This window comes from Panthera leo, chromosome D3 (genome assembly GCF_018350215.1).
Source record: "Panthera leo isolate Ple1 chromosome D3, P.leo_Ple1_pat1.1, whole genome shotgun sequence".
Classification (NCBI taxonomy): domain Eukaryota; kingdom Metazoa; phylum Chordata; class Mammalia; order Carnivora; family Felidae; genus Panthera; species Panthera leo.
Window position 1 is genome coordinate 55633490 of NC_056690.1, and position 12527 is coordinate 55646016.

Genomic DNA, 12527 nt, shown 5'->3' on the forward strand with positions numbered 1-12527 from the left:
TAACCTTCAAATAATAATCACCCTCCTACCACAGTTACTACTTGAAATATTATTCTTTGGGGATGTTGATTCAGAATATTTTACCATATTAAGTATAATTCAGCTAGGTCACAAATACTAAAAGAAAAAAAGAGAAAAAAAACAAAAGTCAATGATAGTGTTTTTAAGTTATATATTTCTCTCCATTAGAGTTCAAGTTTTGTTTTTATTCTCACTTAATAATTTTAAACATATTTATATCCAAATTTGTGTCTTCTTAGCCTGTCTTTCCCTATCTAAATTGTTCCTTGACACTTCCTCATGAATCTCATTTTCCAAGGCTTTAATCAACATTTCTACTTCCTTCTGAGTTCTAATGTTACTTGTTGTCCTCTAAAAATATGGACATCTGCAAGCAGAAAATATATATCACCTAAAAGTTTTCAATGCAATGTATTTATTCTTTAGGTTGGTTAATAAGATTTGTTAGTCTAGTGACTGAATTTGCATAATAATAAGCAATCAGTAAATGGCATAGTCCAGCTCGGCTATTCTTTTTAAGCATTTCTATTCAGTGTTCAGGTTTTTAAATGCTTTGTAATTATTTTTGTTTGGTATTATTCACAATAAAATTGTGAAATAGGTCAATATCAAACTCACAGCAATCTACGCTTCTCAAAGATGCTGTATAATTAAACTTTAATATTCCTTCAAGGCAGAACAGAGGCTAGACTGAAAAATACTGGAAGAAAAAATTGGTACTGTCACTTTATAAATTTGTACAAAAGTACTGGAACATTTCTAAGGACTACAAATAGTAGTACTAACTGAACATATGAATGATAAACCTTGAGGATGAAGTTCACCAGATAGCCTCAGGCAGAGCAAGTAGTGATCCAAAGCCAGGAACCCAGGGCACTCTGCATGCGAATTTGCATTGCAAGAAGAATTCCTAAAACAAAATTCCAGGCACAGTCTCCTTTACAATTAAAATGATTTAGTTTTCCTATCCAGCCTCTAAAAATGTCTCCAATCCACTTCCCTACTAATTTGGCTTCTTCTTGTGCCATGTGTTCTGACTTCAACTCTTAGCATTAACTTTCCGAGTATCATCTGGGTTTAGACCTATATCACTTCACCTAACCGTTACTCCATTTTAGCTACATAAAAATTTTGAAATTGCCCCACACGTTGGCTTCTAAAACATCTCCTTACTGGTTGCCTTCATTTTCTCCTTTGGTTTTATGTTCATCCACAAGCTCCTTTTATGCCACTTGTTTTTGATGTGCTATTCTCCAGGTTGATATGTTTTGATCCTCTCCTCTCCTCGCTCTATGCTCTTCTGAGGTGATCCGGTCAACCACAACAGCTTTAAGCTGCACTTCTGCTCTAAAACCTTTCATGTGTTTCTTTCTCCAACCTGGACATTTCTTCTGAGCTGACACATATATCCCTGATGCCTATTAAATATATCCAGTGGATACTGCATAGGCATGGTAAACCTTATTTATCAAAAAACTACTTCTTCAAATGTTTCTCTTTCTGCATCTTGGTAAATGGAATCACCATCTACCTAGGCAACCAAGCCAATAAGCCTGGAGTCATTCTAGAATGCTCTCTGCTCCACTTCCCACATTCGATCAAACTTCATTTCTTCAAAATATTTGAGAGGCTACTATGTACCAGATATTAAGCCAGGTGCTGGACACATCTCAGTAAATAATGTAGATATCATTCTTTTTCTTCAATTACTTTTTAACATTTATTCATTTTTGAGAGAGAGAGAGAGAGTGACAGAGTGTGAGTGGGGGGAGGGGCAGAGAAAGCGAGAGGGAGAGACAGAATCCGAAGCAGGCTCCGGGCTCTGAGCTGTCAGCACAGAGCCCAACATGGGGCTCAAACCCACTGACCGTGAGATCATGACCCGAGCTGAAGTCAGCTGGTTAACCGACTGAGCCACTCAGGCACCCATGGTAGGTATCATTCTTATAGTCATAGAATTTATATCCTACTGGGATGTATAAAGAGGCTATTCATACTGTAGTCTATGTGAAAGACATTCCCAGGAGTTTGGCAATATACAACCTATGGAGCCCTATTATATCTACATCTATATCTATATCTGTATCTATATCTATCTATATATATATTCCTATATTCCTATATATATATTCCTATATATATATATATATATATATATATATATATATATATATATATTCCTACATCACTTTCTTCCTGGAATGCCACAATAGCTTATAACCAGTTTTCTGTCTTTTACCCTGTTTACCCTGTTTATGTAGACAAGATAATCTTTCTAAAATTCCAAGCTGACCACAACTTTATCATGCTAAGCTTACCTATGGGATACAGTCCAAAGTCCTTGAACTAGCCTATAAAGCCCTTATTGATGGAGCCACTCTATATTCCATTTCTCCACACATATTCTCTACTGTGGCCATGCTAAGCTCCTTGCAAATCTCCATGACAAGTGTACTCTCCTGCGGTTCTATGCCTCCAAACATGTTCTACCATAAATAATCCTCCCTGTCTAAATAGCTTCTACTTACACTTTGCATTCATCCCTAGCATCAACCTCTCTCCAAAGTCTTCCTTAAGAACATTATAGTCCCGTGGGTGCACTACTTTTCATCTCTCACTTCACCCTGCCATATGCCCATAATATTACTTACGGAATCTGATTATAATCAGAGGTTTGCCTCTCTTTCCTGATAGACTTTAAGCTTTTGAGGGGCTAGGACCCTAGTTCGCTCACTTCCATGTTTTTGCTTCCTACAACAGTGCCTTGCATGTAGGAGTCCCTCAGTAAATATTCAGTGAATAAATTTATTGGTGGCAAATAGTCTATCTTGAATAATGATACTGTGTTCTTCTTCAAGTACGATGTTATTAAGTCCTACCTAGCTCCAAATAGGCAATGGTTCCCTAACCTGTGAGACCAACTCATCTTTCCTGTGCATTCCAGGGCCTTCACAATGTCCAAAAGGAGATCCCTTCTGAAAAAATGGTAATCTTACATTTCCTTCAAAGTTCAAGATTTACTTTCTCTACGAAGCCCTCTTTATTACTTCAATAGAAACAGTATTTTCTTACTTTGAATTCCCAATGTTCTAACACAGAAATAGATACTTGCCTATAGTTTTACTAAGAAACCTTTCTCTGTATATGTACCCTTTTGTACCAAAACTATTTATCAAAGGTTTTATGAATAGAGTCCTCTCTTTGAGTTGTCTCTGCTACCTACTCCATTAATGCAAGTATGACAGGTATCTAATATATCCTTCAATCTTTGAAGAAGCGAATAAAGAGTCCCTCTGGATTCTGCTCTCAAAGTGCTCCAAAACTGTTCACATAAATCCAATTATTTTCTGTATTTATCTTATTTGATATATCAGCATTGCCCATCAGAGCTGACAACTCTTTCTTGAAAGGTATACTACCCTTAGCTTCCATTCACTATACCCCTCTGATTGTTTTTCTGCCTCTCTGGCTACTCCTCAGTCGGCCCTTGGAACTGTTATTCCTTTACCAAACCATTAAACTTTAGGTTCCTTAGGGAGGTCTCCTCCCCAGGCCCACTTCTCATCTTACTCCTCACATACAACCCAATCAATCTGTGCTTTTCGCAACTTCATTTTAATAGAGTAGAAAAGTAACTTCACTGTTTAAAATGTGCAACAATGTGTTTCCAATGAGCATAGTTCCTATCATTATAATGGATAAGGGGTTAAGGAACAGAAGAGCAAACCACTGAGTAATTTTAGAAAAATATTCAACAGATACATAGCATAAAAAGGACATTCATAATCATATAAGTTTTATGAAGACTGGACTGATGTTGCAGATGGCCTGAGAATTTAAAGGCTATTTTGTTCTGTAAAATGTAACTTTGATTCAGATCATGCTAGTGAATATAAAATCATTTGTATTTGAGTGATTATGCTTTAAACCATAGGGGAGAATATTTGCACATTTACCCCAGCAAAAGTTGCAGCAGCCTCCCTCAGGCAGAAGTGTTTAAGTGTCTGATGATGTATAGTGACTTGCTTAAAAGAGGATGAAACAACATACCCTCAGGCAAGCAAGAGGATCTGAATGGAGCCAATTTAGGAAGTACAGTGCCTCAGCACATTCACAAATTAATCCAAATTAAGACATTTTGCTATGTCAAAAGATCAGTTCTTCAACTCAAATTTATAAGAGGGTAGGGGGGGAAGGAGTCAAAATGTACATTCCATAAAAATCCTCATGTGGTCAAAAGTATACCTTGAAAAATTATAGAGCGAAAGTCACCAGCATGCATTATTTCAAACCGGTGGAAATTTAAACTTTATTTTTTTTACTAAATCAATCAGGACAAACTGACGGTGATGGGGGGGGGGAAGATGGGTGAAAGAGGTGATGGGGATTAAGGAGGGCACTTGTGATGAGGACCAGGTGATGTATGGAAGTGTTGAATGACTATATTGTACTCTTGAAATATTACACTGTATATTAACTGGAATTTAAATAAAAACAAAAAAAGAATGGGCAGTATTTCTGAAAACGGGTGTGAAGATAAAGAGATAAAAACAGAAGGACCAAGAAATAAAAATAAAATAATAAATCAATTGGGAATGGGGAGGATTATAATTTATTTTGCTCTAAAGCATCTAGAAATTTAGATATGTCTGAAACATGTGTGTGTCTTTTGTATAATACAGCGTGTGATACATTATGTGTTGCAGTAGTTATTTAATCTGCATATTTCATCTAGAACACTGACACTTACGTTTCTCCCAGGTATGGGGAGTAAATTACTGACTGAAGTCCCTGGGTCTCTAAAGCAAACTTGAGAGTCTAATTGAAACTTTTATTACTGTGTCTACCTATCCATTCTAGTAGAAACTAGATAGTGATCTTTTTAAGGTCTGTAATCGTGTTCTCAGGGCTATATTTTCAGGTATGAGCTCCACAAACTCCCAGAGACCGATCCATAAGAAGATTATATGAAGGAGAAACATTAAATCAAGTGATTTCATCATGTATGAAAACACCAACAGCTTTGCTCGAAACACTATTCATTCTGCTCACTGTTATTCGGGAAAATTATTGCTCATGTGGACACATGATATCTATGCTTCTAAATGTCTTGGCAGCATATTATGAGGATTTGTTTAAAATATTTTTAGCGAAAATAATCTTCATCTCTTGTGTAAATATGTGTTTCTTTCTGACCTTCATGACAAACTCAAAAACTCTGAAAATCGTAACATGACCTTACCTTGCTTCCATTTTCTCTCGTCTCTTGTTCCATCTTGAGGTCAGAAATTAGAAGATTCTTATATTTGTTTTTTCCATTACTGCTGTGGTCATCTATTCTGTATTCCGAAGTCAGCTGAGCGGAGAGGGGACTGTCACTCAGGTTCAGTGGCTGCTCGTCCTGCTCCAGCCCAGTTTTGCCATCGCCATTGGAGTCACCCATATCCCTGCTGTGTGTTCCCCCTGAAGCAATTGAACTGTGCCCCAGAGTCTCATTGCCATTAAAGCTCTCTGCAGCAGAATCATCTGTTGAAAAGAATATTTTGGTTTTAATTAACATGCCATTCGGTTTCTACTTCAACTCACATTTACTGAGCTCCTATTACGTGCTTGCCATGGTGCTAATTTTACACATCCTGTGCAGTTTCATCCTTAGCAATAACTTGTGAAGCAGCCATTGTTATTTGTAATCTAGTAGGCACATTTAGGCACAAGAAGAAATGAAGTAAGAAAAAGATAAAGTAGGGAAAACAGTTTGATCTCAAATGCAATCTCAAAGAAAAGTAAATTTAAACAAAGAAAACTTGTTCATTGTTTTGCAGAAACTTTTTTGTTTTTCAAGCGACAATGTCAAGATTTGGGGAAAATTCTCTGATAAAAGCATTGGCTATATGCTAGCAGGGCATATGTTGGTTCAAGCTTTATGAGTGTTTAATACACATCAAACACATTAAAAGAGCTCGTCACCTTTGCTCCAGTCATTACACTTCTGGGACTTTTAAACCTAAAGAGAGCAATCATTGTGTGCATTGCTGTGCAGGTAAAAAGGTCTTTACAAAAATGTTTCTTACGATAGCAAACATTTAGAAGAGACAGAAATTACCAAAAATAAAAAATTGGCTTAATATATGTTGAAATGATTAGAATATGGGAAATGTGGAATATGGGAGGGAGAATAGTGAAAAATATAGTCTCAAATGTTAATATTAATTTCTTCTTAACTGTATGGCACTGGATATTTTAATACTCTCTAATATTTACAACATATATATGATTTAAAGCTTATGAAAGAAACTGAAGAAAACACAAAGAAATGGAAAACATTCTATGTTCGTGGATTAGAAGAACAAATATTGTTAAAATATCTATACTACCCAAAGCAATCTACACACTCAATGCAATCCCTATCAAAATAACACCAGCATTCTTCACAAAGCTAGAACGAACAATTCTAAAATTTGTATGGGATCAGAAAAGACCCCGGACAGCTAAAGTAATGTTGAAAAACAAAGCTGGAGGCATCACAAATCCGGACTCCAACTGTATTACAAACCTGTAATCATCAGGAAAGTATGGTATTGACACAAAAATAGACACAGACATCAATGGAACAGAATAGAGAACCCAGAAATGGACCCACAAATGTATGGCCAACTCATCTTCAATAAAGTGGAAAAGAATATCCAATGGAAAAAAGACAGTCTCTTCAGCAAATGGTGCTGGGGAAACTGGACAGCGACGTGCAGAAGAATGAACCTGGACTACTTTCTTATACGATACACAAAAATAAATTCAAAATGGATGAAAGACTTAAATTTTAGATAGGAAACCATCAAAATCCTAGAGGAGAAAACAGGAAGCAACCTCTTTGACCTTGGCCACAGCAACTTCTTACTAGACATGTCTCTGGAGGCAAGGGAAACAAACGCAAAAAATGAACTACTGGGACTTCATCAAGATAAAAAGCTTCTGCACAGCGAAGAAAGCAATCACCAAAACTAAGAGGCAACCTTCCTAATGGGAGAAATATTTGTAAATGACATATCTGATAAGGCTTAGTATCCAAAATCTATAAAGAACTTATCAACATCAACACCCAAAAACAAATAATCCAGTGAAGAAGCGGACAGAAGACATAAATAGACACTTTCCAAAGAAGACATCCAGATGGCTAACAGATACATGAAAAGATGCTCAACATCACTCATCATCAGGGAAATACAAATCAAAACCACAATGAGATGCCAACTCACACCTGTCAGAAGGGCTAAAATTAACAACTCAAGAAACAACAGATGTTGGTGAGGATGCAGAGAAAGGGGAACACACTTTTGCACTATTGGTGAGAATGCAAAGTGGCGCAGCCACTCTGGAAAACACTATGGAAGTTCCTCAAAAAATTAAAAACAAATCTATCCTATGACCTGACAATTGCACTACTAGATATTTATCCAAAGGATACAAAAATGCTGATTTGAAGGGACACATGTACCCCAATGTTTATAGCAGCACTATCAACAAGAGCCAAATTGTGGAAAGAGCCCAAGTGTCCGTTGACTGATGAATGGATAAAAAAAAAAAAGTGGCCTACATATACAATGGAATATTACCTGGTAATAAAAAATAATGAAATCTTGCCATTTGCAACAACATGGATGGAACCAGATAGAATGTATTATGTTAAGTGAAAAAAGTCAGTCAGAGAAAGACAAATATCATGATATTCACTTACAGATGGAATGTAAGAAACAAAACTCATAAACACAGGGGAAGAGAAGAAAAAATAAAATAAGATAAAAACAGAGAGGGAGGCAAACCACAAGAGATTTTTAAATACAGAGAACAAACCGAGGGTTGCTGGAAGGGATGTCGGGGGACAGGCTTATGGGTGATGGGCATTAAGATGGGCACTTGTTGGGATCAGCACTAGGTGTTATATATAAGTGATGAATCACTGGGTTCTTCTCCTGAAACCAATACTACACTGTATATTAACTAACTTGAATTTAAATAAAGAAATTTAAAAATAAATAAAATAACTGTAGAAAAAAACAAAACAGGGAGGAAGGGGAAGAAGTAGAATTAACCAAAATTTTCTGGCTTTAAAATAAATGATAAGCTTGTTTAGTAAAACATATCAATAACAATTTACTTAGAGTAAAAAACAAAATTTAGATGAAACAGGAAAATTCTATTTCTCTTAATTTCATCTTTGCATTTATGGTAAGAATTTTCTATTAATGTTAAAGGACTATGAAATGCAAAGGTGTTAGATTATTTCCTGTAGTTAAAGTCTATTGATGAAGCCATAAAAATATGAACACATAAGAGTAATAATATTCATATTTGTAATATTTTGATTTCTGAATATTCCCCAGTGTGCTTTATTTTTGTAGGATGCAATGAAAAATTTATGCCTTCTAATCAATTAAATTCATGAAACAAATATATAAATTTGAAGAAGTGGTATAACTCACCTGTTCATTCATTCATTCAACGTTTATTGAATACCTATGCTTGGCCAAAAGGGGGTTAAATATTTGGCCAATAGAGACTGTGTCTTCAGTAATTTCACAAATAATTAAAAGAGACAGAAAAAAAACAAACAAACATGCAACTAAAATGCAGAGGAAAAAGGCTTTGACCCAAAACAAGGGGTAAACACATCACAGAAGTTTTCCTAAAGAAGGTGGCATATGAGCTAAATTCCAAAAGACGAGTAAGCCTTAACCCGGTGATGAAGGTGGGGGAGAGAGTTTCCCAATTAGAGATCAGCAGGGGCAACACCTCAGAGGAAGGAAAGTGCAGGGCAGATGGGAAGTAAGGTTGGGGTGCTGAGTGCAAACAAGAGAATAAGAAAGGGAGGCAGAGAATGTGTTTTGTTGAACTAAGAGCGTGGATCGTACCTTGGGAGTGAATAGGAGCAATTTTATGCAGAAGTGATATGAACAGGACTGTGTTTTAAAGAGATTACTCTGACTGATGAGGAGAATGGGATGAAGGCAACAAAAGTGGGACCGTTAAGAGCTCTATAAGCCACTGGCTCAGCATTGCTGAAAGCCCAAACCAAAGCAGCAACAGTGCAGAACAAGAGGAGACTCAAAAAATCCTAAGAAAAGAACAAGTAAGACTGAGAGTAGGGCAGACAAGGGTCTGGGAGGAAGCCCAGATCTCCAGCTCCAATGTGAAATGAAAACAAAGGGTATTAAGTTCAATTTTCAGTAAAATGATATTTTTAAAAATTTTCTAAAACCGCTTTGTGAAGTTAAAATACATTCAAATGGCAAGATTCTACTCATAAATTCCTCTTTGTACATTTCCATTCAAAAAAAGACTTCATGGGGAGAGAAAACATACATAAGAGAATTTAAGAAACTGGTCATAAATAACATGACATATCACTTTCCACAGCTATTGAGAAAATCAAAAACGTTCTTCTTTTTGTTTTAACCATGAAATATAGAAGGTTTTTGAAATAAAGAATTAGGGGTGTGATTTATATAAGCAACCCATAAAATTGCACATGCTCTTTATGTGAAGTCAAATCCTATGCTAAAGTATGCGAAATCATTTCGGATTATTTAAGTTATTTCTTTCCACGAAAGTCCAAAGAAAAGCAGAAGGTACATATTCAAGTCCAGTTCTTAAATTCATGAAGAAAAATGTGATGTAACATTTGTGCACTAGAATCCCTTAAAATACTAAACATTTTATGTAATAAAAATTTTGTCAATATGTTAAAAGAACGAATAACCCTAAAAGTATATTATATACACAAAATGGATACTAGCAGAAAACAAATCCAACGTCTATTACAGTTAAGAAATTAACATGCTACAACTGTTTCTTTAATCTAAAATCATCATGCATATTTAGTAACTAGTGTACCATGTATTCGCATTTTAAATAAGATAAACATTATTACCTCAGGATAATTTTTAATAAAAGTCATGTATTTGTAATTTTGGTATAAAGTATAAACAATAAAGGAGAAAATATTTTTAGACAGAGTACCTCACTCCAGATGTTACCAAGGTAACTAAATTCCACAGCTTTACATATTTCATTCTTGAGTAAATCGGTATGTTTCATAAAGAACAAGTGAATAATTTACTTATTTGTATATAATATATATTCACACCATTTTATCATTTAAATGGTAAAAGAACGAGTAATGTCACATGCCACTGTTTTATCAATCAAAATTTGAAACAAAGTTTTGATGTCTATATTAGAAAAATTCAACAGAAAGAGGGAGCAGACATTAAACTGAAACTAAATGAAGCATTTTTGATTGTCTGGGTTCTCATAACCATATTAACGATTTGTGTTTTCTCCTCCTTGAAGATACTTTTCCAGAATTTGAAACCACAAATCTCAGACTCCTCTATTTATCATAATCGACTCACAGCAGTTTATTGCTCTCAAGGGGAAATCTGCTTCCTTACCCAACATAGTTTGCTCCATCCTAAGTGGCTGCTGGCATGCAGGTCGAGAGCTGCTACACAGAGGGTACGGTGCTGAGATCTGTAGGTATGGCCTTCAGCTTCACAGGCCAAGAGCAATGGTGCTTCTGTCAAATTTCAGCCTGGGCACCATAGCATTGGAACCAAAACTCTATGTGTGAGTACCAAGGGAAAAAACGGCACCTGGAGCTTTGAAAATTAAGAGTGCCCAGGGTACCTAGCAACAGAAGAGAACGTGGAATGTGATGACAGGTAGTGTGGCAATCCAGTGACATCAGGAAGGCCGATGGATGTTTGGGTTCCATTGCTTTGAGGTTAGTTTTGCTGGGATGGGTTTAGTGTTGTGGAGAGGGCCATCCAAGTTAGCTCAGCTGCGACTCTTGCCTGTAAGGTGCAGTGACACTAACCCTAATGGCAAGCTGTTCATTTTCTTCTTTCTCCTTCCCTACTCCCACTCTCTCCACCAATTGGTACAGACCCTAGAAATACTATTTGTTTCAATTATGTCTAATGTCGTCACAAGCCTTTTGTGTGAAGCAGTTGCATCAGAACCAGATTCAATGGTTAGCTCTCCCCATATAAAGAGAATTAACCAATGGGGCGCCTGGGTGGCTCAGCTGGTTAAGACTCTGACTTCAGCTTAGGTCATGATCTTGTGGTTCCTGAGCTGGAGCCCTGCGTTGAGCTTTGCGCTGGCAGTGCAGAGCCTGGAGCCTGCTTCGGATTCTGTGTCTCCCATTCTCTCTCTGCCCTCCCTCCCTTCCTCTCTCTCTCTCTCTCTCTCTCTCTCTCAAAAATAAATGATTAAAACATATTTTTTAAAGAGAATTAACCTATAACAGTATGTATGATGTGTGTGTATTTAAGTATATAAATATCCATATATGTGTGTGCATATCTATATCTCTCTATATAAACATAATGTGATGTATATATATTTGGAATCTCCCAAAACACCTGACCTACATTCTTATTCATTTACTTTTGGTAGCTCTTCATTATGGCCTTTAGGCCAAGTGCCTTGGGCAAAATGAATAGGAAAAAAATTTATATAATAATCATTTTAAGATTAGTATTTGGAAATTTAGTCCTAAAATCCAGGTCAGATGCTTACAGGGTCTAAAAAGCTTTTTACCATTTTTCCTCAAATGCACCACAATCTTCTACCTCTAGCCTTTTGATTCCTCCTTAGAAAACTGCCCTTTGATATCTCACCATAAAGCTAACTTTTAAATCCAAAATACAGCTGTAAATAACCCTACGTCAAAAGATTGGTACCTTAATATCCAAAAAAAGTAGATTTTTTTTTAAGTCCTTCAAAATCTATTTGCAAAATGGAGTTTAGGTGCCAGCCTTCTTCCTCACTTTGTTACTCCTGGCCTCTGTTCTAAGTCTTCTCCCAGCCTAGGGTCCCCTATAAAAAAATGAAAGTGCATCCATTGCTAGACTATACCCTACATCTTTTTAATTTTCCTCCAAGTTTTTATTTAAATACCAGTTAGTTAATATACAGTGTAATATTAGTTCCAGGAATAGGATTTAGTGATTCATCACTTACATACAACACCCAGTGATCATCACAACAAGAACCCTCCTTAATACCCATCATTCATTTAACCAATCCCCTCCATCAATGCTCAGTTTGTTCCCTATAGTTAAGAGTCTGTTCTATGGCTTGCCTCTCTCTCCCATGCCACGTCCATCTGTTTGTTCCTTAAATTCCACATGAGTGAAATCATAGATTTATACCCTACATCTTATACCACAGCACCCTAGGGCTACTCTACAACATGAAGCAAGTAATACAGTCTAAATGGATCCTTTGCGAGAACACAGGTAGCAACCTCTTTGACATAAGTGGCAGCAACTTCTTACTAGACACGTCTTTGGAGGCAAGGGAAACAAAAGCAAAAATGCACTATCGGGACATCATCAAGATAAAACGCGTCTGCAAAGTGAAGGAAACAATCATCAAAACTAAAAGGCAACCTTAGAATGGGAGAAGATATTTATAAATGATATATCAGATAAAGTGTTAGT

General features: G+C 36.3%; 1 protein-coding gene across 7 annotated transcripts in view; it reads right to left on the reverse strand.

Annotated features, from left to right (window-relative positions):
* Positions 1–12527, reverse strand: part of NOL4 (nucleolar protein 4) — a 428511-nt gene that overhangs the window by 212235 nt on the left and 203749 nt on the right. For 5 of the 7 annotated variants that reach the window (XM_042911014.1, XM_042911013.1, XM_042911019.1 and 2 more), the window contains one exon: positions 5264–5547. In XM_042911014.1, the coding sequence (XP_042766948.1) occupies positions 5264–5547 (284 nt within the window). Of the gene's footprint in view, positions 1–5263; positions 5548–10469; positions 10667–12527 lie in introns of those variants that run through there. The other 2 variants (XM_042911017.1, XM_042911015.1) reach the window with 1 other exon arrangement.